The sequence below is a fragment of the Muntiacus reevesi genome, chromosome 3 (assembly GCF_963930625.1).
Source record: "Muntiacus reevesi chromosome 3, mMunRee1.1, whole genome shotgun sequence".
Lineage (NCBI taxonomy): Eukaryota > Metazoa > Chordata > Mammalia > Artiodactyla > Cervidae > Muntiacus > Muntiacus reevesi.
Genome location: NC_089251.1, coordinates 597,404 through 624,871, shown reverse-complemented (window position 1 = coordinate 624,871; position 27,468 = coordinate 597,404). Strand labels below are relative to the sequence as shown.

The 27,468-nt window shown below is 69.4% G+C and overlaps 2 protein-coding genes across 3 annotated transcripts; both read right to left on the bottom strand.

The window, feature by feature from the left end:
* Window positions 1-29: 29 nt before the first annotated feature.
* On the bottom strand, window positions 30-20,554 carry ABCA2 (ATP binding cassette subfamily A member 2). 2 transcript variants are annotated; one of them, XM_065928024.1, is made up of 49 exons: window positions 20,414-20,554; window positions 16,879-16,972; window positions 15,857-15,968; window positions 15,341-15,504; window positions 14,986-15,113; window positions 14,692-14,778; window positions 13,802-14,020; window positions 13,172-13,539; window positions 12,851-13,010; window positions 11,955-12,083; window positions 11,698-11,865; window positions 11,534-11,630; window positions 10,737-10,910; window positions 10,545-10,647; window positions 10,352-10,466; window positions 10,036-10,226; window positions 9,778-9,928; window positions 9,498-9,702; window positions 9,219-9,383; window positions 8,948-9,128; window positions 8,661-8,873; window positions 8,383-8,579; window positions 8,120-8,302; window positions 7,781-7,965; window positions 7,253-7,373; window positions 6,761-6,997; window positions 6,476-6,682; window positions 6,147-6,249; window positions 5,755-6,050; window positions 5,471-5,684; window positions 5,277-5,382; window positions 5,076-5,187; window positions 4,937-4,997; window positions 4,683-4,857; window positions 4,448-4,563; window positions 4,201-4,348; window positions 4,004-4,127; window positions 3,782-3,914; window positions 3,551-3,668; window positions 3,274-3,452; window positions 3,054-3,195; window positions 2,846-2,980; window positions 2,320-2,423; window positions 2,154-2,246; window positions 1,855-1,957; window positions 1,651-1,788; window positions 1,371-1,577; window positions 721-775; window positions 30-276 (listed from the first exon to the last, which is right to left on the bottom strand). In XM_065928024.1, the coding sequence occupies exons 1-48, from the start codon at window positions 20,477-20,479 to the stop codon at window positions 740-742; spliced, it is 7,263 nt and encodes a 2,420-aa protein (XP_065784096.1). In that variant the 5' UTR covers window positions 20,480-20,554; the 3' UTR covers window positions 30-276; window positions 721-739. The 2 variants fall into 2 exon arrangements, with proteins under 2 accessions (XP_065784096.1, XP_065784095.1); XM_065928023.1 differs by having other exon boundaries at window positions 30-775.
* Window positions 20,555-22,729: 2,175 nt separating this feature from the next.
* FUT7 (fucosyltransferase 7) lies at window positions 22,730-25,049 on the bottom strand. The gene is made up of 3 exons (XM_065927084.1): window positions 24,881-25,049; window positions 23,973-24,084; window positions 22,730-23,881 (listed from the first exon to the last, which is right to left on the bottom strand). Exons 2-3 carry the CDS (start codon window positions 23,983-23,985, stop codon window positions 22,866-22,868), a joined length of 1,029 nt encoding a protein of 342 aa, XP_065783156.1. The 5' UTR covers window positions 23,986-24,084; window positions 24,881-25,049; the 3' UTR covers window positions 22,730-22,865.
* Between the last annotated feature and the right edge of the window lie 2,419 nt (window positions 25,050-27,468).

Here is a 27,468-nt window from a genome sequence, read left to right as displayed (position 1 = left end):
CCACACACACAGGCTTGCGTGGACTTTTTTTATTTATTTAAAACAAACATCTGTGCGCTATGTACAGGTCTGGCTCCCAGGTGGGAGGGCAGGGGGCCAAGCTGGGGGGAGGGCAATGGCAGCAGGACGGGTGGGGAGGGGGTCAGGCCCCTCGCCTGGCCGCTGGGGCCAGCTTCTCCATTCCTGCTACCTACCCAGCCCGCTGCCCCCGGCAGCCCACTGCCCGGTCCACGACAACGGCCTCCCTGCAGGAAGCCAGGGTGAGGAAGCCTTATCCTAAAGCAAAATAAATAGGTGCCTTGGGTGGGGCCGAACCAACCCCTCCCCTCAGCCCAAGGCCGGCAGCAGCCACCATCCAAACTGGGTCTAAGAGTTCAGCCCGTGGGGACGCCAGGTCCCGCCAGGAGAGGTCGGGCGGTCCTGGCAGCCCGGGGCACCCCGCGGCCCTGGGAGTGGTGGGCAGAGCTGGGCATGGGCAGAGGCCAGGGGCCGGCCAGACCCCAAGGCTTTAAGGCAGAGCAGGCTGAGGGTGTGCGCAGTCCGGGGCGGGGCCGGCCTTTGGCACAACGAGGGGAGGGCGGTGCGACGGCTGAGGGGGGCTGGAGGGGGCTGAAGCCCTTGGTCCTGGACCGCCCGCTCCAGGGCCTGGCAGGTGGGCGCGGGGTGGGGGGGCACACGTGGGACCTCGGCCACCGCCTGACTTCTGCTCCCACCGCTAACCTCGACCCATCTCCGGCGGTCAGCAGAGCGTGTCCGTGTTGAAGGAGAGCTGGGCCTGGTGGACAGCGACAGGCTGGCTGGGGTGTGTGAGCCCGCGCCCGCCCCAGGCCGGCCCTCTCGCCGGCTCTCCCGCCTCTGCCCGCCCCAGGCCGGCCCTCTCGCCGGCTCTCCCGCCTCTGCCCGCCCCGAGCTGCCTCTCGGGGCTCCCGCCCCCGCCCCCAACCCCGTGGTCTGCCCCTGCCAGGCAGGTGGCTGCTGTTTCCAGGCTCTGCTCCGCCCACCTCAGCTCTGCCTGGCTCCAAAATGCCCTCCGTTTCCAAGGCGCTAGGAGGTCGGCGTGGTCTGTCTCCCCTGACTGCACCCGGGCCTCCCAGGTCCACTCTACTCCCGAGTATCAGGTGGGTCCCTCTGCCCCACAGGCTCAGACCAGCAGGAATCCGAGGCCCCAGCTCGGCCACGCCCCTCCCGAGCCCGGCCCCGCCCTCTCCCGCGCTCGGCCACGCCCCTCCCGAGCCCGGCCCCGCCCTCTCCCGCGCTCGGCCACGCCCCTCCCGAGCCCGGCCCCGCCCTCTCCCGAGCCCGGCCCCGCCTCCCAACCCGAGCCCGGCCCCCTGGCCAGTCCGCGGCCCTGACCCCAGCCCCTGGCTCACCCTCTCCTCCTCGAAGCTGATGAGGCCCTCGTCCTCCGTGTCCAGGTCCTCGGGTTCGTCGGCCACCAGCGCCCGCAGCTCAGTAGGGGGAGGCCGCGGCCGGAACAGGCTGAGCAGGCGGCCCAGCGGCGACTGCAGGCCCGAGGGCGGCTCCGTCTCCTGCTGCTCCAGATTGTCGCTCTGTTTCTTGGCGAAGTTCACGAACACCTGGTGGGTGGGGGCAGGGGGGTGGGCGGGGGGCCGGCCCAGGGGGGGGGCGGCCCCGGCCCGGGGCACTCACGTTGTCCAGGGTGGTCTGGCTGACCGAGTAGTCCTCGACGCCCAGCACGCCCACCACCTGCTCCATTTTGCTGAACACTTGCGCCAGCGAGATGTGCTCGGACTTGAGCTGGTACTGTACCTTCGTGTGGTGCCTCTCCTGGGGGGCACAGAGGTCAGAGGCCGCTCGGGCGGTGCCCCCTCCCACCCCCCAGGCCTTGCCCACCTTGAGGATGGCCTCCGGGAAGTTCCTGTTGAAGAACCGCACCACGTCCTTCACGTTCTGACTGCTCTTGGTCCTCACCGTGATCATGTAGCCGTCCCCGAACCTGCGGGACAGGCTCGTGGCCACACCCCAGCCAGCAGAGGGGCCCAGTCTTGGCCTGGCTCGTCAACAGCCTGCGGCTCCCTGGTGGGGCCCTGTCCGCATGGGCGGACCCCCCCCCCCCCCCCCCGCCCCCAGGCCCCCGCTCCGCCCCCCCTCCCCGTGCCCCTCCCCTCCAGGCCCTCGCCCCCGGGGCTCACCGGTTCTTCAGATGCTGGATGCTGCCCAGACAGCGCAGGCGCCCGTTCACCATGATGGCCAGCCGTGTGCATAGCGCCTCACACTCCTCCATGCTGTGGGCGAGACCCAAGGCTGGCACGGAGTGCGGGGGCCTGTGGGGGGGGCGGGGCGGGGGCAGGGACAGACCTGTGTGAAGTCAGCACCACTGAGCGCCCCGTCTTGATGAGGTCCAAGATGAGGTTCCAGAGGAAGCGCCGGGCCTTGGGGTCCATGCCTGTGGTAGGCTCGTCCTGGGGGTGGTGCCAGGCTCAGCCACTGTACCCCATCCTCCCCATCTGGCCCCACCAGCTGCTTCCCACCCAGCTCACCAAAAACACAAAGATGGGGTACTGTCCCTCATCCCACCCCTGGGGTCACCAGGAAGATGAAGGTTGGGGTACCTGACCCCCAACCCACTCCATCCCCCATCCTCCCCATCCCACCCCAGCCCTCATTCCCCCCATCCCCAATCCTCCCCCCAGTGCCACCCCTGGGCTCACCAGGAAGATGAAGGTTGGGGTACCTGACCCCCAACCCGCTCCATCCCCCATCTTCCCCATCCCATCCCATCCCCATCCTCCCCATCCCACCCCAGCCCTCATTCTCCCCATCCCCCATCCTCACCCATCCTCCCCATCCCCAATCCTCCCCCCAGTGCCACCCCTGGGCTCACCAGGAAGATGAAGGCTGGGTACCCAATGAGGGCGATGGCTGTTGACAGCTTCCGCTTGTTCCCTCCGCTGTAGGTGCCGGCGGGCTTGTCAGCATATTTGGTCAGCTCCAGTTTCTCCAGGGCCCACTTCACCACCTGGGAGTGATGGGGACGTCAGGGGCCCCCCCAACTCCCGTGCCAGCCGCCTCCCCCGCCGGGTGACCCTCACCCGCGCCTCGTCCTTCCAGGGGATGCCCCGGAGCCTCGTGTACAGCTGCAGGTGCTCTCGGGCTGTGAGCTCGTCGAACAGGGCGTCGAACTGCGGGCAGTAGCCCAGGCTCTGCTGCACCTGGAGCAGGTCCTTGAGCACGCTGGGGACACAGCGCCGTCAGCACCGGGGCCGCTGCCGGCCCACCCGCCCGCCCGCGCGCCCGCCTGCCCGCCCGCACCTGTGCCCGTTGACGAAGGCCTCGCCCCCCGTCGTGCTCTCGTCGCCCGTCAGCATCTTGAAGGTGCTAGTCTTGCCCGCGCCGTTGACACCCAGGAGGCCGAAGCACTCACCAGGACGCACGCCCAGGCACAGGCGGTCCACGGCCAGGATGCGGCCGATCTTCCGCGACTTGTACACCTGGTGGCGGTGAGGGGGTGGCCGCTCAGCAGGCCCCCCGAGCTCCGGCCCGGGCCCCGGCCTACCCCGGGCTCCGCCCCCAGCCGCCCAGGGCCCACCTTGGTCAGGTTCTCGATTTTGACCATGTCGTTGTCGGCGTCTCCCCTGAGCACTCGCTGCCGCTCGCTGGCCACGTCCACGTCATCCTCCACGGGCTTTGTGGACACGGGCATGCGCCTGGGGGGCAGGAGGGGCAGCACGTGGCTGACGCGCCCAGTGCCCACGCGCCATGGCCACGCCGGAGGGCAGCGCCCAGCCCCGCCCCCGCCCGCAGGGCCCACGGCACTCACTGCGGCTGCCGCAGGAAGTTGTACTGACACATGATGGTCAGGAGGAAGCCCACAAAGCCCTCGACGGTCATGGCCACCAGGCCCCTGGTTACGATGTCCCACTCGAAGGGAGACTTCATCTTGTCAACCTGGCCTGCGGGGCAGCTGGCTCAGGGCCGGGGCCTCGGGAGCGCCCGCTCGCCCCGCCTCCCCAGGGCCGTGCCGTCAGCCCCGCAGCCTCACCGATCTTGGCGTAGTACTCATTGATGTACTCGTTGTACGCCATCTCCATGAGCCCGTGGCCCAGGTTGTAGTTGGGGAAGATGAGGAAGCAGCTCTTCAGGTAACTGTTGACAAGCTTCAGGTCCTGGAGGGTCACAGGGGGGGTGTCAGGGCACAGCCTCAGCCCTGCCGCCCCCCACCCCGCCACCCCGGGCCACCTTGTCATGCTCAAAGAGCTGCAGCAGGAAGGTGGCCACGGTGGCGGTGATGCCGATGAAGAGGTTGATGACGATGAGAAACACGTAGGCTGAGCTGGGGACCTCGAACCAGAAGGAGGCCGGGTACATGATGGGGGTGATGGACCACCTGTGGGCGGCAGCCAGGCGGCGTCACTGGGCCATCCGCCCCCCTGCGCTGTCCCCTCCGCCATCGCCCCCCCCACGGCCCCCGCCATCGCCCCCTTACCCGTAGAGCAGGAACAGGGAGAGCACGGCCGGGAAGTTGGTGGGGGACGTGTAGGCCGGCAGGTCAAACACGAACAGGATGAGGACACAGCAGGTGGCCGGAACCAGGTAGTTCAGCTAGCAGAGCAGGGGTGGCAGGTGAGGGGCCTGGGGCAGGGGTGAGGGGCCCCAGGGCAGGACGGGGGGCCCAGCGAGGGGCAGGGGCGTGGGGGACGGCCGGGGGTCTGGGGGCACACCATGTCCCAGACGTAGTTGGCCAGCCAGTAGATGACGGGGTTGCAGCCGCTGACAAACTGCAGATGCTTGGCCTTGGTGGACTTCTCGGCCACCAGAAAGACCACGAAGCTGGCCGGCACGAAGGACATGGCCACGATGATGAAGATGGCGATGACCACATCGGTGCCCTGCAGCCTGCGGGTGAGGAGGCCCTCAGCCCTGCCCGGCACACGGCCCCGCGGGGCGCCCCGCCCCCACCCCCGCCCGCACCTACAGGTAATCCAGAGAGAGGCTGGCGCTCGTCTTGTTCATCGGGTGGTTGGTGACGGTGATGCCTGCAGCAAGGGGCAGCCTCAGGACCTGCTCTGCCTGCCCGCCCGCCCCGCACCAGCCACCCCATCCCGCTCACCCACCGTAGGCCGCAGGGTTGCCCTTGCTCTTGGGCAGGTTGGCACGCAAGATGGCGTTGTTGAGGCTGTTGAGGTAGGTGGGCATGCTGTGGTAGCCCTTGTTGTTGTAGAAAGCCTGCGGGGGCACAGAGACCCCGAGCCGGTCGGCCCCGCAGACCTGGGGAGAGGCTGGGGCGCGGCAGGGCCGGGGCCAAGCGGGCTCACCTGGGCAGCCCGGCGCACGGCCATTCTCCGCACCATAGCTGGGGCCCGGGTCCCAAACGAGGCTGGGATGGACTTCTGCACGTTGCCAAAGGTGATGGCCCCGTACCTGGGTGGCAAGCCGGCCACCCGTGAGGCCAGGCGGGCAATGGGGTCCGCGCCCACCCATGGCCGGCACGCCCCTGCCCTCTGCTCACCGGTGCAGCCGGAAGCGGTCAGAGGTGAAGAGCAGGTACTCGGAGACATTGTGGCCGGTGATGTCGGTCAGGATGTCGCCCGTGACCACCCGCATCTGGGGCGGGTGCCCGCCCACACCGCCGGGGCAGGAGAAGCCAGTGCCTTGCCCAGAGCAGGTACAGCGGACGGGCTCCCGCACCAGGTGTGGGAGGGAGGGCGCCGACGTCCAGTTGTCTGCAGACAGAGCGCACAGTCAGCCCGGCCCCTGCTTTCCTGAGCCCCAGGCGGCCCCACTAGCCAGTACCTGGCCCTGAGGTGGGCAGCAGGTCCTCGTCCAGGGTCACGGGGGAGTCGGATGGAGCAGGTGAGGGTGGGGGCGGCACGAAGTTGGACAGCGGCAGCCCCTGTGTGAAGGACTCCAGGCACATGCTGTCGAAGAACCGCGCGGCCAGCAGGCGCGACTCACCGCTGCTCAGGTTCAGCGTGGGCCCCAGCGAGCCGTTGGCCGGAGACTTGAGCACACAGGTGGCGCCCACCCCCGACGGCAGCCGGAAGGTGCCCACCAGCTGCTGGGGGCCGGCATCGGGGGACAGTCGCAAGCTGGGAAAGCAGAGAGTGAGTCCAGGTGGGGGTCGGGCCAGCCCCCAGCCCCCGCACTAGCCCCTGCCCTCCACGGCAGCCCCGCTGGTGGCTCACCGGTATTCCCGGCGCTCCTCGTTGGCGTAGGGGATGAAATTGCCACGAGGCTGCGTGTAGTTGTGGTACTGGGAGGGGGACAGGACCAGCGGGGGCAGGTCGCCTGGTGGGATACACGGGGAAGCCTCAGCAAGTTCCTACAGCCTGCCAGCACCCCGCAGGCCTGGGTCCCCTCTTCCTAGTACCCACAGGGGACCCAAGCTTGGGGTCTGCACCCCAATGAAACCCCAAAGTGTGCCCAACAGCCTCAGCTGCCACGCCCAGGGCCTCCCCACGTGGCTCCCGAGCAGGCGGATGTCCAGGTGCCTGGCCAGGCAGCTGGCCTGTACCGATCTCTGGGACGGAGAGTGCCACAGTCATAGCCACGCAGACGAAGAAGGCGGGGAGCAGGATCTGAGAGGACAGTGCCTTGGAGTTGCGCCGGGCACAGTGGAAGCGCTTCACCAGGAGCCCGTGGAACTGGCGCACCTTCAGCCACCAGCCCTCCAGCTTGCGGCTGCCCTGGCCAACCCGCGCGAGGATCTCCGCCTCCGCCTCTGCATGGGAGGCAGGAGCTGAGCACGGGCCCGCTCCACCCTCCAGGGACCCTCCCAGCTGTACCCAACAGCCCCCACCTTGCAAGCTGGCATTGTCAGGGTCCTGCAAGTTGTCGCAGAGAGGGCGGTAGTCGCCGTAGACATCGGTGTAGCCGGCCCCCTCGTCACCACGGGCAGAGCCCACCGAGGACGCGGACTGCAGCGACGCCTGTGACTGGGCCAGCTCCGCGCACCGTGCCAGGTTGCCGGCGGGACCCTCCCCCGACACCGGGTCTGCAGCCCCCGGCAACACATCTTTCCTGGACTCTTTCACATCTGCAGAGGGGCCAGGGGAGACGTACGGGGACTCAGGGCGGCTCACCTGCAGGCCTGTTGGGAACCCCAGCCTCCACACTCACCCACCCACCCCAGGCTCCAGCCCCAGCCTGACCCTGGGGCGTCCTGCTCCCTGTTCACACCTAAAACCCTTGGCCCCCAGAGACAGGGAAAGAGTGACAACCCCAGGCTCGTGCTCAGAGCTGACGGAGCCAGGGGATGGGGCAGAGCTTATCAGCAGCTCTGGAGTCTCACCGGCCTCACTGTTCTCCAGCGACTGGTCCTCCTCCGACACCTTAAGGAACACTTCCTCCAGTGTCGTGTCCATCAGCCCAAAGCTGCTCAGGTGCAGTGCGTCCAGACTGTGCTCCAGGTGCTGTGAAAGAGCTGCGTGAGGCCCACCTCTTGGGCAGCCCCGCCTCCTCTACCGGCCCCGCCCCAGACACGCCCCCTTCGCTGACCCCGCCCCCGAGTCCAGTCCTGCCGCCTCCACCAGTCTCACCCCTCCGCTGGCCCCGCCCCTGCCACGCCCCCTCTGCTGCCCGCGCCCCAGCCCTGCTACAGCCCCGCCCACTCTTCTGGCCCCGCCCCCAAGCCCAGTCCGACCTCCTCCACCAGTCCCACCCCTCCGCTGGCCCCGCCCCACCACGCCCCTCTGCTGGCCCCGCCCCTGAGCCCAGAACAACCTCTTCTGCTGAACACACCTCCTCGGTCACCCCCACTTCCTACAGACCTCTGCCCCAAGTCCCACCTCCTCCATCAGCCCAGCCCGGACTCACGCACCTGAAAGAGGCGCTCAAAGGCTCCCTTCTTGGCGGCCTCGCTGGGCAGGATGTAGGAGAGCTCGGTGCTGGTGTCTGAGACCAGCAAGCAGGAGGCCACGTGTTTGCGAATGAACTGGGAAACCTGGGACTCGGAGCAGCTACTCAGCTGGGCCGGACCTGGGGGGCTGGCTGTCAGCCCCGGCTCTAAGAAGGTAGGGAGGGCTTCACTCAGGGGCTGGGGGAGAGGGTGGGCCAGGCCCAACCAGCACCCTGGGCCCACTGGGCAATAGTGAGAGCCCAGCCCCTCAACCTCTCTGGTCTTGAGGAGGGGTCTGGGGCAGGTGGCTTCCGCACAGACCTTGGGGGCCCCCGGGCTCGGCAGGCCGCTTGACCAGCGTGAGGCGATAGCCGTCCCCGTAGGTGCCCTTGAGGAAGAGTGGCGAGCCGCAGCACTTGAGCTTCCCGTGGGAGATGATGGCAATGCGGTCCCCAAGCAAGTCAGCCTCGTCCATGTGGTGGGTGGACAGGAGGATGGTGCGGCCTGGGGGAGACGGGGATCAGAGGGGCAGCCAGGTGGGGCCAGGCAGGGGCCCGCTCTCCCCACCCTCAGTGCCCGCTCACCCGGCTTGTACTTCAGGATCAGGTCCCAGATAGCACGTCGCGCATATGGGTCCACACCGGCCGTGGGCTCATCCAGGATGATGGCCCGGGAGCCACCCACGAAGGCGATGGCCACCGAGAGCTTGCGCTTCATGCCGCCGGAGAGCGTCTGCACCAGCGAGTGCCGTTTGTTGGAGAGCTCCAGGTCCTCGATCATCCTGAGGGCGGATGGGACGTGAGACGTGGGAGCAGCGGGTGCTGCTGCCTGCAGCCTCGCGACCCGCCCAAGCCCCACCCACTTGTCCATCTCCTTGCGGATCTCGTCCTGGGCCATGCTCTTGAGCCTGGAGTAGAACCAGAGATGCTCCTCCACCGTGAGCCGGTCGAAGAGCACGTTGTGCTGGGGACACATGCCCAGGTTCTTGCGGATCTCGTCCATCTCGGTGCGGATGTCGTGCCCGTAGATGGTGGCCGAGCCCGACGTTGGTGGAAATAGGCCAGTGAGGATAGACCTGGGCAGACAGGTGAGGTCACGGCCCCACCTCCTGCAGGGAGCCCTCCCTGCCACCCACCCGCCAACACGCACATGGTGGTGGTCTTGCCAGCCCCGTTGTGGCCCAGGAAGGACACGACCTGATTCTCATAGAGGTTGAGGCTCAGCTTGTTCAAAGCCAGCTTCTTGTCATTCTTATAGACTTTAGTGAGCTTGTCCACGCAGACCACCAGCGGCAGGTGGGTGGGTTCCTCTTCCATGCCCCGTGTCTCTTCTGCACCGGGGCTGAGAGTCAGCACCAGGGCTGTCCCCAACCCCGCCAAAGTCAGCAACTGCCCCAGTGCCCACCCTGGTGCCCACTCACCCAAGCGCCGGCTCTCCATGGCACAGGCTTGATCCTCCTCCATGACACTGAGGCGGGGGGCACGAGCCCACGGCCAGTTCCACTCCCATGCCTCCGTCCGCCCGCTCCCCAGCCAGTAGGACTTCTGCAGCGGGAAGTACCAGGGCCGGGGCAGCCCGTACATGCCTGTGGGGAGAGGGGAGGCTGAACCAGGGCCTGGGGTCACTGTCCCCCAGGCCATGTGTCCCCCTGGAGACAGCACCCTTCTCCTGTGCCCCTCCCCTCCAGAGGGCTTGGTACCTGGGTGTACAGCCTCTATGTACCACGTGAGCACCCCGTAGACGACCGCGTCCACCATCAGCATGGTGACAGCCAGGAGCAGGTTGAAGTCATCCCCTTCCACAGGAGACTGGCTGAACGTGTGCCACTGAATGCCCACGCCCGCCACCTCGTACAGAGCAAAGTACTTGGAGCCCAGGCCAAAGGCCGTCGTGGACATCAGGGACTGAGGAGACAGCAGCGTCAGCGCGGGAAAGGAGGCCGGACACCCCCACGCCCGGGCCACCCCCATGACCCTCACCGCGATGCACTTCTCGAAGGCAGTGATCTTGTCGTGGGCCACCTCCTCACGGATAGCCACGTACATGTAGGGCACGTAGCTCAGGAAGTAGATGATGCCACCGCAGGCTGAGGCCAGCTTGGCCTTGGAGTACAGCACGGACACCAGGAAGCTGGGGGCAGGCGGGGCCGTGGGCCGTCAACCACACCCGAGTCCTGGATCCTCACTGGAAGCAAGCCCCCCCCCCCCCCCCGCCCGCTGCGGCCACACAGCGCTCACCAGAACATGATGGTGGCCACGGCGTAGACAGCCAGGAAGAGCCAGATGATGAGCACGTGGCTGTGCGCCAGGACCTGGCCGTACTTGAGGATGGCGGTTAGCGCTGTCACCGAGATGGAGAGCTGCACGAAGCCCGTGATGAACCAGGCCACCCAGTGCACTGCATTGTTCAGGCCCATGGTCTTCATCACCTGCGCGAGGGCGGCAGGGCACTCGGCCAGGGGAGGGAGGGCTGCCCGCAGCTGCCCCCCACCCGTCCTCTGCCCTCTCACCTGCCTCCATCCCCCCACCTCCAGCCCTCCCCTCTTCCCCCCACCTCCTTCAGCCGGTGCTCCTTCTCGGCCACGATGTGCTGGATGGTCATGGCCACAGAGTAGACCCAGGAAATCACCATGCAGAGCGGCATCATGTGCTCGATGACAAACAGGAAGCTGGGGGGAGGGAGGCGCGTGAGGCGGAGGCCGGTGGACGCGGCGCCCAGCGCTCGCCCAGCGCTCCTCTGCACTCACTCGTCCCGCGTGTAGCAGGGGTAAGGGAACATCTGCACGTAGTTGCCCGGCTCCACCACGTCGTGGCCCACGAAGGTGTCGATGATGGCGCGCTCCATCATGTCTGCGGGTGGGAGGAGCAAGAGGACGGCGGTCAGCAAAGGCTGCGCCCCGGCCCCCGCGGCCCCCCGCGGCCCCAGGGTCGGCCCTCACCCTGGATCCAGACGAAGCCATATAGAAAGTAGAAGCGGCCGCCGGTGTTGGGCCCCGGCCGCCAGTAGGCCCGGCGGATCTCGTTGGTTTTCTCCGTGAAGCTCGAATTCTGGCGGATCTTATAGTGCACGTGGGGCGGCAAGGAGCCGTCCTTGCGGGTCTGGAAGATCACACCTGGGACCGGAGGAAGGGTGGGGCGGAGAGGGGGGATGAGGGGCGGGGCCGGGGCAGGCAGAGGGAGGGCGGGGCCGAGGAAGGGAGAGGGCGGGCGGGGGCGGGGCGGGGGCGGGGCCGAGGAAGGCAGAGGGAGGGCGGGGCCGGGCGGGGGCGGGGCCGAGGAAGGGAGAGGGAGGGCGGGGCCGGGGAAGGCAGAGGGAGGGCGGGGCCGAGGAAGGGAGGGCGGGCGGGGGCGGGGCGGGGGCGGGGCCGAGGAAGGCAGAGGGAGGGCGGGGCCGGGCGGGGGCGGGGCCGAGGAAGGGAGAGGGAGGGCGGGGCCGGGGAAGGCAGAGGGAGGGCGGGGCCGGGGCAGGCAGAGGGAGGGCGGGGCCGAGGAAGGGAGAGGGAGGGCGGGGCCGGGGCAGGCAGAGGGAGGGCGGGGCCGAGGAAGGGAGAGGGAGGGCGGGGCCGGGGCAGGCAGAGGGAGGGCGGGGCCGGGTGGGGGCAGGGGGAGGGCGGGGCCGGGCGGGGGCGGGGCGGGGCGGGGCGGGGGTGCGGTGGGGCCGGTGCTGGACGGCAAGGTCTTGGGCAGGGGAGAGGCGGGGGACCCGGGCTCGGGACCTGCCCAGGGGCTGGCTCACTAGCGAACACGGTGACATTATCCTGGTAGGCCTGGTTGAGGGTGTAGTTGACAATGGTCTCCTCATCTGGAAAACCCTTGAAGATGTCCACACTGACCTAGAAGAGGGGCGTCGTGAGAGGCGACCCGGGCAGCCGCAGGGCCCCGCGGGGCCCACCCACCCACCTTGGACATGAACTGAATCCAGCCGCAGGCGGCGTTGTCGATGGTGTCCAGCTGCTGCAGGAGGACTGAGCCGTTGGGCAGTGAGAAGTTGTCCTGGCGCAGGGCAGGCGGCAGCTCCTCGGGTGACAGCCTCAGTGCCTCTGGGTGCAGCCGCAGCTCGGCCACATACTGGGGGAGGGGGAGATCGGTTCAGCGGGTGGCCTGGGCTGGCCCAGGTGGGCCCCAGCCACACCCACGCCAGCCCAGCCCCCCAGCACCTGCTGCAGCCAGCGCAGGTGTTGCTGCAGCCTTCCCTGCTCCAGGTAGCTGCGGATCTCTGCCGAGATGTTGAGCCACACCTGGGCATAGTGAGTCACGTTGCCTACAAGGGCGAAGGTCTCATTGGCCTGCAGAGGGTGAGGGCAGAGCATGGGGCTCACGGAAGGACCCCAGCCAGCAAGGGGGGTTCTCACTCCTTACCTCCCTCCATGGCTGGAGGCCACCCACTGGCCAGTCCCCATCAACCACCAATCTAGGTCTGGCCAGATGGCCCCTAGAAGCTCCAAGCCCTCCCCTCCCAGGCCTCTGCTCAGCGCCTCCCCTGAAACCCCCTCTGCCCGGCTCCCAGGAAAGCACAGCCTCCGCACCCCCGCCACCAGTGGTGTCTTCTGCGCCCCTTTGTGGGACCTCTCCACGTATCTCCTGAGTGGCCCTGACACTTAGCTCTTATCTTCCCCCATGCTCATCCTAGAGACGCCCTCCACAGCCCCTCCCCTTCCTGGGCCATCTCCAGCCCTGGTTTCTACTTCTTCCAGACTGCAACCTGGGAGGGCCACAGACACTGTGCCCTCAGCTGGTCCCAAACTACGCAGCTGCCCTGCCCTGGACAAGGCTCTGGACGGTTTCTGCCTGTGGCCCGCCTCTGTCCTCACCAGTGCTGCCCAGCCCTGGCCATGCTCGGCCATCCTTCAAAGTGCCCCTGCACCTAGAACTTGCTCACAGGTCCCCTTACCCAGAGAGCCAAGCCCCGGAGTTCTCAAGAGCCAGGGCTGCACCCCTCTCATGCCAATTCTACCACCTGCCGCCCCGCCACCGACGTCCCCAGCCTGCAGGGCCCTCTGCCCAGCTCCCTCAGTTCCTGCCCCAGAGGACACGGGCAGCCCGAGGCGCAAACCTTGAGAATGACACGGTCTGCCTCGGAGCCCGCGGGCGCGTACAAGATCTTGGGGTTGCTGGTCATGAGGTGCACGAGGAGGCCCAGGTTCCGCTGCTCCTTGCTCGTGAAGCCCAGGGAGCTCATGTTGCCCCTTCGCAGCGCCTCGGGCTCGATGGTGCTGGGGCAAGCGGGCGAGACTCGTGGGACGGGGCACCGGCAGGGAGTGGGGGACCGCGGGCCGGGACCACGGCTCTGACGGGAGGGGGCGTCAGAGCCAGGCCTGGGGGCAGGCCCAGCGCCCCCCGCCTTCCTCACCCCCGCCCCCTGCCACCCACCTACCGATTGTTGCCACACAGGATGGGCTGCAGGCCGGCCCAGAGCTGCACGAAGGCGGAGCACTGGCCCTGCAGCGCGTCCGAGGGGGCAGGGGCTGCAGCGGACGGGGCCCCCTCCTCGGCCGTGCTGTTGGAGCTGGGGCCCGCCCCAGCCCCAGTGCTGTTGGCCGCCCCACCAGGGCCGCTGGCTGCGGGCCCAGAAGCCCGGCCTGCGCAGGCGCCCTGAGGCAGCAGCAGGGCCAGGGCCGAGAGGACGTCCACATCCTGCAGGACCTTCTGTGCGTCTAGCAGGTCCTCCAGGAGCGCCTGCAGCCGCGGTGGGGGTGGTGGCTGCTGTGGGGCGGCAGAGCCATTGGGGCCGTTCAGGCCCAGCTGAGGGGAAACAGGGTGAGTGGGCAGACGCAGGCCCAGGGGAGGGCGCAGGGTCTGGGAGCTGCTCTGCAGGGGTGGCTGAGGTCAGCATGGAACAGGGAGGACACCCGCAGGAGACACAGGAGGCGAGCAGGGGAGCAGCCTGGGGGTCAGGGAGCACCGACCAGGGACGGGGAGATAGGCTGGGCCGAAGGCCCGGGGCAGGGGACCTAAGCACAGCCCAGGTGCCAGATCTGCAGGCTGGCTGGCAGGCAGGCCTCACCTGCTGGGCGATCTTGGCCGCATCCAGTTGGCTCCGGAGCTCAGCAGCCAGCTCCGAGAAGCGGTGGGCACGCGCCACAGCCTGCCCTCTGCAGACCGCGTCCCGGTAACCCTGCAGCGCTGTCTGCTGACCCCGGGGCACAGTGAGGACCCGGCCCAGCTCCCTGGAGCCTGGCATGCACGTGAGCTGCTCCAGGAGGGCAGGAGCCAGCAGCAGCTCCTAGGGGCAGGGTGCAGGGGAACGGCTGAAAAGGCGCCCCAGCCAAGAGAACACCAAAGGCCTGACCCAGACGGCCCAGGGCCTCACCCTGCCCCACCCAGCAGGCCGGGTTCGAGACCACCCAGGTCCTGCAACAGCAAGTGGGGGCAGGGGGAGGGATAAAGAACGCATTCCCACCCTGCCTCCCCGTGACAGGCACCTACTCCAGGATACCCCTCACCCTCCTGGGGAACCCTCACCCTCCAGGGTACCCCTCACCCTCCTGGGGAGCCCTCACCATCCTGGGGACCCCTCACCATCCTGGGGAGCCCTCACCCTCCTGGGGACCCCTCACCATCCTGGGGAGCCCTCACCCTCCTGGGGATTCCTTACCCTCCAGGGTACCCCTCACCATCCTGGGGACCCCTCACCCTCCTGGGGAGCCCTCACCCTCCTGGGGACCCCTCACCCTCCAGGGGGCCCCTCACCATCCTGGGGACCCCTCACCCTCCTGGGGAGCCCTCACTCTCCTGGGGAGCCCTCACCCTCCAGGGTACCCCTCACCCTCCTGGGGACCCCTCACCATCCTGGGGACCCCTCACCCTCCAGGGAACCCCTCACCCTCCTGGGGAGCCCTCACCCTCCAGGAGAGCCATCTCTTCACCCAGAAGCAGGCAGCGGGTGCCCCTCACCTCCATCCGGAACAGGGGCTGCTGATTCCTGGGGGGCCCTGACGCTCCGTCCAGGCCAGGCGAAGGGCCGAAAAGCAGGCGGTAGACCTGAGCGCAAGGGGGTCGTGGCTCAGCTGGGGCTCCAGTCCTGCACCCCCAGGGAAGTCAGCAGAGCGCCAGGGCAGGGGGCCAGGTTGGGGGCTCCCCCAGGAGCAGACACAGGAGCCCTGCACCCCCACAGGAGCCAGGGGAGGGCCAGGGCGGGGGGCTTCCAGGAGAAGACACAGGCGTCCCACTGAGGCTCCCAGCCCTCACCTCGGGCAGGTCGACCTGGGCGGCCAGCAGGGCCCGGGCAGCACTGTCAGGCAGCGACAGGTTCTGCGTCAGGAAGCGCCGCAGCTCCCGCCTGTCCCTGGCCACCGAGTCCAGAGAGAAGGAGGACACTGGACAGACAGACGGACAGGGCTGAAGGCCGGCCCCACCCGGGGCCAGCGTGCCCCCGAGGGCCTCCGAGCTGAGCTCCCAGCAGCTCCCACTGTGGCTGGACCACAGTGACGGGCAGCGGGCGCCTGGTGAGCGCCGGGCAGGGGTGTGGGCGTGGGGCCTGCGGCAGGAAGCGCCTGAGCCCAGCTTCAAACCCTGCTGACCTCCGGCCCGCCCCGGGGCGCACCTGCAGGTCGGGCCGCGGGGCCGTCCCAGGGGTCCGGGCCGGCGCTGAGGGCCTCCAGGTGCTGGCGCAGCACCTCCAGCTCCGAGCCCAGGCTGGGCCTCGCCGGGTCAAACAGGTTGCCCTCCTCCACCACGCGGTTGAGGCGCTCCAGCAGCTGTGTGACCCTGCAGCAACGCCGGCCGTCACCCGCAGGCCGCCAGGCCCGGAGCGGGGCAGCCGGGGGGCGGGGCCCGGGACTGGGAATCTGGGGGCGGGGCCCAGGCCCGGGGTGGGGCAGCCGGGGGGCGGGGCCCAGGCCCGGAGCGGGGCAGCCGGGGGCGGGGCCCGGGGCGGGGAATCTGGGGGCGGGGCCCAGGCCCGGGGTGGGGCAGCCGGGGGCGGGGCCCAGGCCCGGAGCGGGGCAGCCGGGGGCGGGGCCCGGGGCGGGGAATCTGGGGGCGGGGCCCAGGCCCGGGGTGGGGCAGCCGGGGGCGGGGCCCAGGCCCGGGGTGGGGCAGCCGGGGGCGGGGCACTCACGTGGAGTTGGCGTACTGAAGGAAGCCGAACTCGTCCCGCTGGCCGTCGGGGCACAGCGACTGCATGACTGGCAGGATGCCGGCGGAGGTGAGGGGCGCCGCCGTGTAGAAGGCTGGGGGGCAGGCGAGAGGGCCCAGGGCCGGCGAGGGGCGGGGTCGGGGCGGGGGGGAAAGAGACAGAGGCCGAGAAGAGAGATTTAGAGAAACTCAGAAAGAAAAGCAGCTGCAGGCAGCAGACAGGAAACAGACGGCTGAAGTGTTCTATTGCAGACGACCCCGGCAGGTCAGAGGTCAAAGGGCATCTCACCATCCCTTCCCCACAACTGCCAGAGTGTCCCTCTTCCCTCCGCCGCCTAGGTCAGCGCTGAGCTTCCCCAAGAACAGGCGGCAGCACTGCCCCCAGGGCTCAGGAGCAGAGGGGCCCCCTCCTGGGCAGTGACCTCTGACCTCTCTGGCCGCTGGTTAGTAGAGTGAATGCAGAAGCCCCCTAGGTCTGAGTGGACAGCGGCCAGCTGCTGCAGCCCTGCACGCAGGGCCAGGCACCCCCACCCTGGCTGACACCAGGGAGCCTGACCGGGGAGCCACTGAGTTCTAGGGGGCTCCAGCCTTGACCTCCCCCCACCCCACCCCCACCCCACCGAGCCAGCTGCTCCTGACAGCAGGCAGGGGCCCTGCAGGACCCAGCTGTCCAGGAGACGCTGTTAGCGCAAGCGAGGGGTAGGGGAGGGCGCAAGCTTCACCAGGAGGCCCCGCAGGGCTCCCGAGGGTGCCCGGGCCAGCAGGGAGGCGACCGAACACTTACAGACTGCATGCAGGCCCGGGAGGAGGGCAGACACCATGCGGGGCAGGGGGGGGCAGAACAGAACAGAGGAGACAGTGAGGCCCAGCGCCGCGGTCTCCCCAGCCCGGCCAGGCGCGGGCACCCCTGCGCTGGGAGGAGCCGTGTGCACACGCAAGGGTGTGCGAGGCGCCGTGAGGGCCGCCTGCCCGCCCCTCCCGGCCGGGCCCCCAGAAGCCCCTCACCTTCCTTCACAGAGATGGTGGGCTTCTTCTGCCGAAGCCCCAGCAGGATGAAAAACAGGACGAGCGGGATGAAGATCTCGAAGGCCAAGACCCACTGGAAAGGGTGGGCGGAGTGAGGCCACCTGCCCAGGGCTGGACAGGACACACCCAAACTCCCCTGGCCCTCACAGACCAGGGCCAGCCCAGCCCCACTGGACCCTGCGTGCCCCCCCCAGGGGCCACAGGTCCACCCAGGCCCCCCAAGGCCACAAAGATCACAGCTCCTTCCTTCCAGAACCTCTTTGAGGAGCGAGAGGATCAGTGTTCTCTGGCTCAAGCGAGAACTGGGTCTCCACACCCAGTCCAGATGGGGTCACTGAAGGCCGGCAGGGACAAATCAAGCGGCCTGTGGCCCACGTGGACCCACACGTCCGTCGCCCACCTCCTCGCCCGCCTGCAGGGCCACCTGGGCAAGATCTCAGAGTCTGGAGTGGCCTGCGGCTCCTACCCTCCCCCGGGGCCAGCCCTCTTCCCTGCAGCTGTAGCGCCATCAATCTCCCCGCCTGGAAAAGGCCTAGGAAGGTGAGGCCTAGCAGGGGAGGGCCTGGCTGTAGCCCTGGGCCCTGAGCCTCTGGGAAGACCTGGTTAGGGGTCTGACAGCCCCCTGACCCTGAGACGCACGTGCCTTCTGCCCTGGCGCCCCCCCCTCCCGTAGGTGGTTTAGGTGGGTGCAGCCCTGCCTGCCTGGGGCCTCTGATCAGGGTTCCCAGGGCGACTCGGCTGCAGGTTGAGCACCGAGGTGAGCCCTGCTGGGACCCGCCTGGAGCAGGAAAGAAGTGCCCGGGGTCCAGACTTCCCTCTATTCCCACCTGCACCCCTCCTGGCTCAGGGAGGGCGCGGTGGAAGGAGGAGGAGGACCTTGGGCTGGCTGCTCTTTGGGGGGCCCTGGCCCACCTGAGGGCACGTGCTGACCCCTACCCCTACTGAGCTTCTGCAGAGACACCAAGGCTCCTTCAGCCTCACCCCTCACCCCAAACACTCTTCAGAGCGCTGACCCAGCGGCGCTCTCTCTGGCCCAGGGCCCAAGCCCTGGTCCCCCCAGGCGGGGCCAGATGCTGCTGTGTTTACTGGGTTGACAATAGGGCTCTGTGGTGTGGAACACCCTGCTGTGTGTCTGCACCCCATGCCCGCCCCAGCCCGTGCCAGCCTCCACCCCCGCCCTGAGCCAGCAGCCAGCCCAGGGCCAGCCCAGGAGGCATCGTGGACCAGGAGAGGCGCCTGCTGCGTGCACACCCAGCGCGGCTGGGGTCACGGCTGCTGAACCGGCCCCACCCACCCCCGCCCTGCCACCGGGCACCTCCGCCAGTAACTGCAGCAGCAGGCCTGCTGCCTCCTCATTGCTATAGCAACGGCCGCACACGAGCTGCTGGGAGGAGGGAGGCCTGCCTGGCGGGCGGGTGGCCAGAGGGGCATCTGGTTACGACAGGCAGTGCAGGTTCAGCCCCACCTGGGCGCCCCACCCAGCGGCCTGCAAGGTGGTCAGACCCCTGTCGCTGGAGATGGGCCAGTGCCCCGTGTGTCCCCACCGGGCCCCTCCCGCTGCGTCCAGAAGAGAACAGGTGAGGCCTGAGGCGCTGTCCCTGACTCCAGGGACCTGGTCCCTCCACCAGGAGCAGCCAGAAGCCCCAGGACAGACCGCTATCCAGACCTAGGTCCACACCGACAGATGGAGAAACTGAGGCACAGAGCTTGGGAGGACGGAGCAAGCTGGGCACAGAGATCCTTGGTTCTTACCCCCCAGCCCAGGCTTCCCCCAGAGTACATACGCACCCTCAGCGAGGCACGCAGCACACAGGCCAGACCCTCTGCCAGCCAAGTACAGGGATCCAACCGTGACGCCCAAGACCCTCCCGGAAAAGTGGAGGAGTGCGCCCGCCACCTGGCCTGCCCCAGCCCCCGGCATGAGCGCAGAGAGGCCTCAGCCACCCTGGAGGAAGAATTCCTGCTGTGCTGTGGCCACAGGCCAAGGATCTCCACAAGCCCAGCCATCCCTGGGGGCGCCATGGGGCGGGGCAAGGAAGGCTCTGGGGAGGCCCAGCCTGACATGCGGGGGCTACTCCTGGGTGAAGGTCAGCGGGCACCTCCCCCTGCTTGCCAGGTGCCCACGTCCCTGAGCCCTGGGGTGCCCAGGAGATGCTGGGGCCCTCAATGGAGCCTCTGCTCCCAGCTCCCATCCTCCCTGCCAGGAATTCGGGGGTGACACTGACGCATGCCCACGTCCAGTCTCAATCCCTCCCCAGGGCCCCGCCCTGCTGGCCCCGGTGACCCAAAACCTGCGGCGGAGGAGGCAGCGCCAGAGGCTGCAGGTCTGATCCACGAGCCCAGCACCAGTCAGCCTGGGGCGCCGTGGGCAGGGAGCGAACACAAGCCTGGCTCCCTGCCAGGGCCAGGTGCCCAGGGGAATCCTGCCAGGCCAGGGTGATGACGGCTACCCTGCCCATCTGCAGGTCTGGGTTTCCCGCTGTGCACTTTGAAACCCCTCTCGGGGAGGGGCCCAGGCAGGAGCTGGTCAGCTCAAGGGGCCCCGGGGCCAGGTGGGACAGGAGCCCCCAAACCCCAGAGAAGCAGGAAGATGCCGCCACCTCAGGTTCCGTCTCCAGACCCCAACCCGCCCTGAGCCCCATCCTGGAAAATCCCCGGTGTCCTGTCAGGAACCCACGCTGCCCATGGCTTGCTGACTTGCTGTGATGTGGCTGGTGCCAGCTAAGCAGGCCAGCAGATGCCCCTGCCCTTCCCAAGGCCAGAGCAGTGGCGGTCAGCGTGATGACACCCATACCGCCCCAGCCCCGCTCCTCACCAGAGCTTCAGCCCCTGAGCACAGGGCAGAGAGCCGGGGAGCGTGGTGGTCACAGGACCCAGTCCTGGGGGGAGGCCAGTGGGGGGAGTGGAGAGTGGACCGCTTCAGGGAGGACGGCCCCAAAGGACAAAAGCGTGCAGCAGGGCCCAGGCTGGCCGAGGCAGGCACAGCAAGGACGCGGTGCCAGCCGGTGAGCAAGGGCCGGTGCATGTGCGCGAGGAGAGGCGCCTGTCCAAGGACAGAGGGCTGCGCCCGGAGGAGGGACAGGGTCCCTGCAGGGGCGCCAGGGCTGGGCCCAGAGACTGCAGCGCCTCTGAGCCAGATCCAGACTCCCAACCGGTCCTCTGCCCAGGGAAGCAGGGTCTCCCGCGCCCCCAGGGGCCCGGGGCCACCTTCCAGCCCTGAGGCTGGCCCGGGAGAGCGCGTTGCGGAGGGCGCCCGCCCCGTGACTCAGCCGAGCTCCACGAATGTCAGCGGACGCGGGCGGCGGGCCGGGTACAGCCGAGCCCCCTCTCCGGAGGCCAGAGCGCGGGCAGCGGCAGGGGCAGGCGTGGAAGGGGCGACCACCCGCCGCCCCGCCCGCCTGGGGTCCGCGCGCGCCCGGCCGGGCCACCGCACGTGCGCGCGGGGAGCGCGCCGCCGGCCCCGGTGCGCGCAGACTCCGGCTCCCGCAGGCCCGCGGCGCGGGGGGTCGCTCACCGGGCTCCGGCGCTTCAGCGTCACGTTCTTCCAGAGCAGCAGCTGCAGCTGGTGCAGGAAGCCCATGGCGGGGCCGCGCTCCGGCCGCCTCCGCGCCGCGGCCCGCTCCTCTGCGCGCCCCGCCGCCCGCCGCCCGCCGCGCCGCTCGGCATCGCCCGCGCGGGGCGGGGTCTCGAGCCTCCGGGACCGGTTCGGCGCTGGCTCCGCCCCGGCGGCCGCGGCTCGCGCCGCCCCCCGCCCGCGCCCTGCCCGCGCCCTGCCCGCGCCGCCCCCGCTTAAAGGGGCCGCCGGGTGCCCTCCGCCCGCCGCCCCTCCCGGGTCGCCTGCCCACCAGCGTTTGGGCGGTTTTCGGAGCTCTGACCCGCCACGAGAGGCTTTCTGGTTGCCCGCCTCCCGCTAGGCATTGAGGTGATGCGCCCAAGAGCCCACACGTAAACCGTGACCCCCGACTCAGTCCCAGGGCGCTCTTTTTCCGGGGACGCTGAGCCGAGGCGCAGCACCGCAGCCCCCTGAAATAGTCCTCCCTTAGAGGCGCTCCGAGGTCGACCCTGGCCCCGGCCCGTGGACCCTGGGGGGATGCTGGGGGCTGCTCGCCCCCTACCAGGTCCCCACCTCTGCCTGCCCTCCGCGCAGAAGAGCTGACGGCGGCAGGAATTTCATCTCAACCTGAGAGCCAGATCCCAGCGCCCGGGGCACTTGGGGGCTGGAGGGGGACAGCCACCCACACTTGGGAGGGGGCGCGCAGCCTGGGATTCGGGTCCGACCTGTGCGGGGCGGGCACCTCTCTAAAGGCTCAGAGCTGGCATTCCTGCCAGACTGGGGGCAACCCCGCCTGCACCTTGGCGGGGGCGTGCTGGCGAGAAGGGCGGCAGGTGGACTGTCCTTTCCCTGTGAGACTTTCCTGTCCTCCTTGTGAATGAGCCACTTGGTGACCGACCGGCAGGGCGGCCCTGGCTGGGCTCAGCCAGCGGGAGAAGGGACCCAGAGAACCGCCCTGGGCAGGCGAGGCGGGCCGGTGTTCAGGGGGGCTGAGGCTGAGCCCTCTGTGAGGGGCCGCTTTCTCTCCCTGTGGGTGCGGCTGAGTGTGGCCTCTGCACGGGGCGCCCGCGGCCGGTGCACCCGCAGGCTTGGTTCGGCGCCTGGCCTGAGCCGGGTGGGGAGGCCCATTCCCAGGGAGGCCAGCAGAGGGCAGGCCCGCCGCTGCTGCAAGAAGCGTCCTGCCTTGCGCTTCTGTGGGCTCCTCCCAACCTCAGTTTCCCAGTTTGTGAAGGGGCGGGGCAAACCGAGGGGTGTCGAGTCTGCGCTGCAGAGGGAGGGCTGTAAACGGAGCGATAGGCCTGGGGAGCCCACCGCTCCCCACCCCCGCCAGCGCCTTCCCTGCAGTGGGAGGGGTGGGGCTCCATCCCCGTCCTCCCCCCCTCCACCCGCAGCCTGAGGACACTTCCTTCTCCTCTGTCAGGACGTGGGGCTAGGTCAGGACAGGAAGCCACTGCCAAGGGCGAGGGCAGCAGCTTCCTGCTTCCACCTGCTGCCCACCCCACCTGGGGCCCTGGCAGCGCCACCCAGAGGCTCAGCGCCAGCCCCCACCCCCCTCGCCTGCACACCAGGACCCCAGGTGCAGCAGGATCCTGGTGCTTCCCCGTGCCCACGCTGCCCCCAGTGAGAGGGAGCCCACATCTGACCGGGCCTCGTCACAGCCTGGATGCGCGCAGCCTGAGAATGAAGTCCCAGGGTGCCCGCGTTTCTGAGCTGGGCCTCTGCTCCCCACCCCGGGCCTTTCGGGGTGGGGGGCATCAGGGCGGGCTCTCTGCTGCAGAGCCTTTCAGGACGAGCCTGGGGGCAGGGGGCAGGATCTGGCCGGGGTGCAAGGAAGGCAGATTCCACGCGTGCTCTGCTTCTGTCTTTATTGGTTGGTGTTCCCTCCCCAGGGGACGGCAGGCTGCTTGGCTGTCTGGGGTCCAGGCCACAGGGTCTGCATGCCAGGCTCCAGACTGCTCATCCGGGACAAAGGGACCCCAGCTACGGGCCGAGGGCCCGGTTTTTGCCCCCACAGGTCTCGGGGGGCATGCCGGTGGCCGAGGGCCCTGCCTCCAGCCTCTCTCAGCCCCTGCCCATCTGAGGGCAGCCCTGACCTGCCCGAGACATGATCGAGGTGGGGACGGAGGGCCTGTGTGGCCGTCCACCTGATGGACCTCAGCACCCCGCACCCCATTGCTCCCTCCCTGCTCTCGCCTCTGCCTTAAGAGTGGCTCTGATGCCCAGCAGCCTCCTCCTCCAGGCAGGCTGCCCGGCCGAGCCCTGCTTCCTGGCCCCCACCCCAGCCTCCACGTCCAGCAGGCGGTTGCCTGCGGGGGTCGGGTCGGCTGCCGCTGGTTTGATTTCAACACCCAGCCCTCTGCCCATGTGTCCAGCTCCCCAGCCACCCTTCCCTGCCCCCCTCCGCGGGCAGAGCTCAGGCCTGGAACCAGCCCTCGAGGTCCTGGTAGACCTGGCCACGGGGCAGCTGGGGGAAGCGGGCGCAGATGGCACAGAAGCGTTCTCGCCAGTCGCTGAACAGCCGCACGCGGAACCGGTCTCGCCACGCGAAGTAGCGCCGATAGCAGCTCTCGTTCATGCCGGCGAGGAAGGCGGCCAGCTCACGGGCCGAGCCGAAGTCGTCCACGTGCACGAAGGCGTCGGGCGGGGCGACGGCCTCGTAGGCGGCCCTCGGGGGGCCCAGCACCACGGGCACCGCGCCGGCCGACAGCGCGTTGCGCCAGAACTTCTCGGTGATGTAGTCCCGGTGCTCGGAGTTCTCGAAGGACAGGTAGAAGCGGTAGCGGGCCACGGCGCGCAGGAGGCAGTCGGCGCACAGGGGCTGCCCGACCGCCCGGCCGAACACGTCCACCCGCAGGTGGGGTGCCAGCTGCCGGTACAGCTGCACGCGCCGCTGCCGCTTCTGGAAGTTGCTGATCACCCAGGCGGCCACCCCACGCTTGGCCGGCAGCGGAGGCGGGGGCCCCTCTCGGGGCTCCAGGCGGCCGTAGGGCACAAAGATGTCCGAGTCGCGCCGGTAGCTCAGCACCCAGTTGAAGACCCCCCGGAGGCGGCCGAGGCCGCGGGTGTGGCTGGGCGACTCCATGGAGGCCCACACCCAGGGCTGGCCCCGCGGCCGCTCAGCCAGAGGCAGGCGGGCCCGCTGGGTCTGCAGCTCTCGGTGGTGGAAGACCACGGCGTCGGCGCCGGCCAGCAGGCTGCGGTTGGCGGTCAGGTGGCAGCGGGCCACCCCGTACCTGGCGCAGGTGTCCCTGGGCAGCTCTGGGGGCTGGCTGGCAAACGGCCAGTGCCAGACGAGGATGGTGATCGTGGGCTGCGGGGCCGGGGCTCCCCCGGGGGCCGCCCCGAGCCTCCACCAGAGCCAAACAGCCGAGAGAAGGGCCGCCACGGCCAGGCCCCCCAGAGCCCGGAGGCTCGGAGCGGGGCTGAACCCTGCAGGGGACACGGGAAGAGAGGCCGTGTCCTTCAGCTCACCACGAGCCCCGGGCTCCCAGCCCAGGCCTCCCCAAGGCCAGAGACTCACCAGCATTCTGCATTCACGGCTCCTCAAATCACGGCAGCCACTCCGCGGGAACGCCCTGAAACCACAGCTGCTCCCCTGCACTGGGTACCGCCTGGAAATGCTCTCCTTTCATCTGCTCGGGAGGAAGGCCACCAGAGTATCTTCCCACTCCCGTCCCGCCCCTGCCCCCGCCCCCGGTGACCTTTGACACCACCAGCATCCTAACCCCGCCTCCCCCGCGAGGCCCCCCCTGGCTGGTGGGGGGCGGCGGCTCCCGGAAGGGCATCCAGCCAGGGTTCAGGGCCGTGTCCCCCACCCCTGCTGACCTCTGGGAAGGCCTGGAGATGACCTGCCGGCAGGCCCAGGGGAAGGAGAGGGCCCACCAGGCCTCAGGGAGGGGGAGGCCTTCGCGAGTGGAGGTGGCCCCCACCCGGAAAGGGCGACCCTGACATCGAGGACCCAGTGGCCACCTGCTGCCCTGCCAGGGGTGCCGCAGACAGCAGGCGTGCTTCCCTGGGGCCGCTGCCGCCTCAGGCGCCATGTCATCACCCGCTTCCCCCGCTCCCCCCTCTCGGCTCCGCGGTGGGCCCCCAGACCCTCTGGCTGCAGAGGCGCTGCCCTCAGCTCCACCCGGGAGGATGAGGTTTCTCCCACGCGTTGCTTCTAGCCAGGCCTTTCCACGCCGCCCACCCCTGCTGCCTCGAGGACACCTTTGTCCCAGAACCCGGATTCCCCAGGTGGGGCTCCGTCGCAGGACCCACAGAGGGCCCCAGCGCACACCCTCGATGGACAGCTCCAGGCTGGGCCTGGCTCCTGGTGGGCTGTGGGGCTGCCACGCCTTCCTTCCCCACCAAGGGCGCGGTCTGCAGGAGCCCCGGCCTGGGTGGCCTTGGGTCTGGCCAGGCCCGGAAGAGACGCGGGAACCTGACCTGGGATGCTGCCCTTGGGGGCCCCGGGTCTCTTCCTCCCGGCTCCACAGCCCCGAGCGGAGGAGTGCGGAGGGGGCTTTCCAGGCTGGAAAGGGAAGGAGTCGCTGTGTCCCTGACGTGGGCACCTGCTCCAGGAAAAGGAAGGCTGCTGTCCCGAGGCCCTCTCCCCGCCCCGCCGTCCGCCGACCCTGGGGCCCAGGCATGGAGGTCCAGTTCCTTCCCCTTTTGCCCTGGCTCCGGCCCACTCAGCTCTCGGTCACCAGCTTCCTTCACCCCAGCCGGATGTGGCCGGCAAGGCCCAGCCCTGGTGCTAGCGTCCTGAGGGCCTCAGGCCGGTCCAGTTCTTGGAGGCTGCAGGTTGGGTGTCATGAAAGGAACGCCGGCCTGGAACCGTCACCAGGCCTGCCACCTGTGCTGTCCTGGGGGCTGCCCTTCACCCTGTCCTCTCGGGCTCCTGGGACTACCGGCCTGTGCCAGCTCCCGTCTCCTAGTGAGAACCAGACTGTGTCCAGGACGGGAACTGAGGGGCCGTCAGCACACTCGTGGGGGAGACAGAGGCCGGTCCGGGAGAAGGGGGGCACTCTGGCCCCTCTGAGGCTCCTCACCCCCAGCAGAGGCTCTGAGCGGTAGTGGTGAGGCTCTTGTGCAACGTTGGGGGGGCGGGGGATGCGGGAGGAGGGCCATGGGAACTGTCGGCAACCATCTGGTGGCCGGTGGGGTGGATGCAGCATCTGGCCCCGGCCGGAGTGGAGGGCGGCTGGCACCCCTGCCCTTCCAGCACCCAGCGCTCAGGGAGATGACCACGGTGGCCCTGGACCTGGGTCCCACCCGGTGTCTCTTCCCTGTCAGAGGCGCCCCCGAGGACCCCACCCCTCTGCCTGTGGCAGGCACCCCAAGGGCAGCGGGGGAGGGCAGGAAGGAGCCGCCCCCCACAGACCGCTGGCGACCTGGCTCCCGGTGCCAGGGCCTCTGCCCTTCCTGTTTGCTCTGCCAGGTGGTGGGGGCTCTGCCAGCGCCGCAGCCACACCCGCAGCCCGCTCCCTTCCTGGGTGGGCTCGCAGGAGCTGCCCCCACCCTCGCCTGGGGTGCCCCCCCGGGGCCCCTTGCACACCTACCCGCTCAGGGAGCAGCCAGGGCCCCATTCATGAGAACATGCTTGCTGGGAAATGGGGTTCAGGGTTTGGCCCAGAAATGGGTCAGAATGAGAGATTCTCAGCGGAAAAAAGAAAGACGGGCAAGCCTGAGTCAAAGGGAAAGTGGGGCCTCTTGCCAGCTCAGTGCCAGGCCCCAGAGTCGACGGGGTGCAGACGGGCACTCACCTCCGGCTCAGCAGCCCATGAGCACCTGGGACCCGGAACACGCGGTCACCCCCGCACCCCCTTCCAGAGCCCTCTGCAGTGAAACCAGGGCTGGCCGCTGGTCAGGGATGCGGGACCAGGGGCTGGGACCGGGCCCCTAGTCCACCCACCGGGCTCTCGGCCCCACGGAGCCCAGTGCCCGCTCCCGCCACTGGCCCCGGTGAGCTCAAGCAGAGCAGCCCACCTCCTGCAACCGCTGCTGGAACCAAGCCCCCCGCCAGCCCCCCGCCAGCCTGGGGGGTGAGCGGGTCTGGAGCCCCCGTGCCGCAGACACACTTCTGCCGCCTGAGCGGCACCCGGGGCTGAGCCGGGGCGCGCTGTGGGGCGCAGGGCCCTGCAGGGGGCCCGGCAGGCCCTGGAGCTCCCCGTTAATGGGGTGCGGCCAGGACCCCTGGCCAGGTGTGAAGGGCAGGAGGGCTAGAGGGGCTGGCAGCCTCGGGTGGTCCGAGGTGAGGCTGAAGGCAGCCGCCTGCTGTGACTGCCGCCCCCACAGCTGCACCCGACCTGGGGCCCCCTTGGCCAACTGCCAGCCTCTGTGCACCCCTCTTCCCCAAGGGGCTCCCGAAAGCCCAGGCCTCGCGCTCTCCCTGGAGAAAAGCGCCCCCTGCTGCCCTCGCCCCCTCCTGCAGGAACCCGCGGCCGGGCTCCGCCACCAGGGGGCGCTCCGGGCCCGTGGCCCCACTTGGCTGGGCTGGGCCAGCCCCGGGGGCAGACAGGTGCGCTCTGGCCCTCTGGCCCTGAGGCACCCCTCGGGCTGCGGCTGGGTGTTCCCTCCGCCCCGCCCAGGCGCTGCTGTCTGGAAGGAGTCGGTGGTCCACCAGGGCACGTGGGTGGCCGTCCTCTGCCCAGGTCAGGGCAGCACGAGGCTGCAGCGGCAAGTGCCAGGCCTGCAGGGACGGAGCCCAGGGCTCCAGGGCAACCTTCAGTCCTGGGTCTGCGGGGTTCAGCCGGCGACTGGCCTTACCCTTAAGGGAGGCCTTGACCTCTCTGTCCCCCAGTTTTCTTTGTGGCCGTTCCCCCTCATGACATAGACTAAGTAACAGGGGACCGGGGTCCTTGACGCGTTGCCCACATGCCACCCTGCGCTCGTTCCCAGCTCCCTGTCCCCACCCCCGCCATCTCCCACATCAGCGCACCAGAGGGACACTGTGGCTTCCCGCTGGGGCCCGCCCGAGGCCATAGCCCCAGAGACACACTGCTTTAGCAGAGCCCCTAGCTCTAAGGAGGGCC

Bases quoted from the DNA above. Each gene is read 5' to 3' on its own strand.
- ABCA2 (XM_065928023.1), bottom strand. From the start codon at position 20,479: ATGGGCTTCCTGCACCAGCTGCAGCTGCTGCTCTGGAAGAACGTGACG. The intron at 7,966-8,119 runs GTCTGTGCGGAA...CTACCTTCTTAG, and splicing joins CGAGCCCGGGGGCCCCCAAG to AGCCGGGGCTGACAGCCAGC. The intron at 1,789-1,854 runs GTGGGCAAGGCC...TGTGCCCCCCAG, and splicing joins TCCCGGAGGCCATCCTCAAG to GAGAGGCACCACACGAAGGT.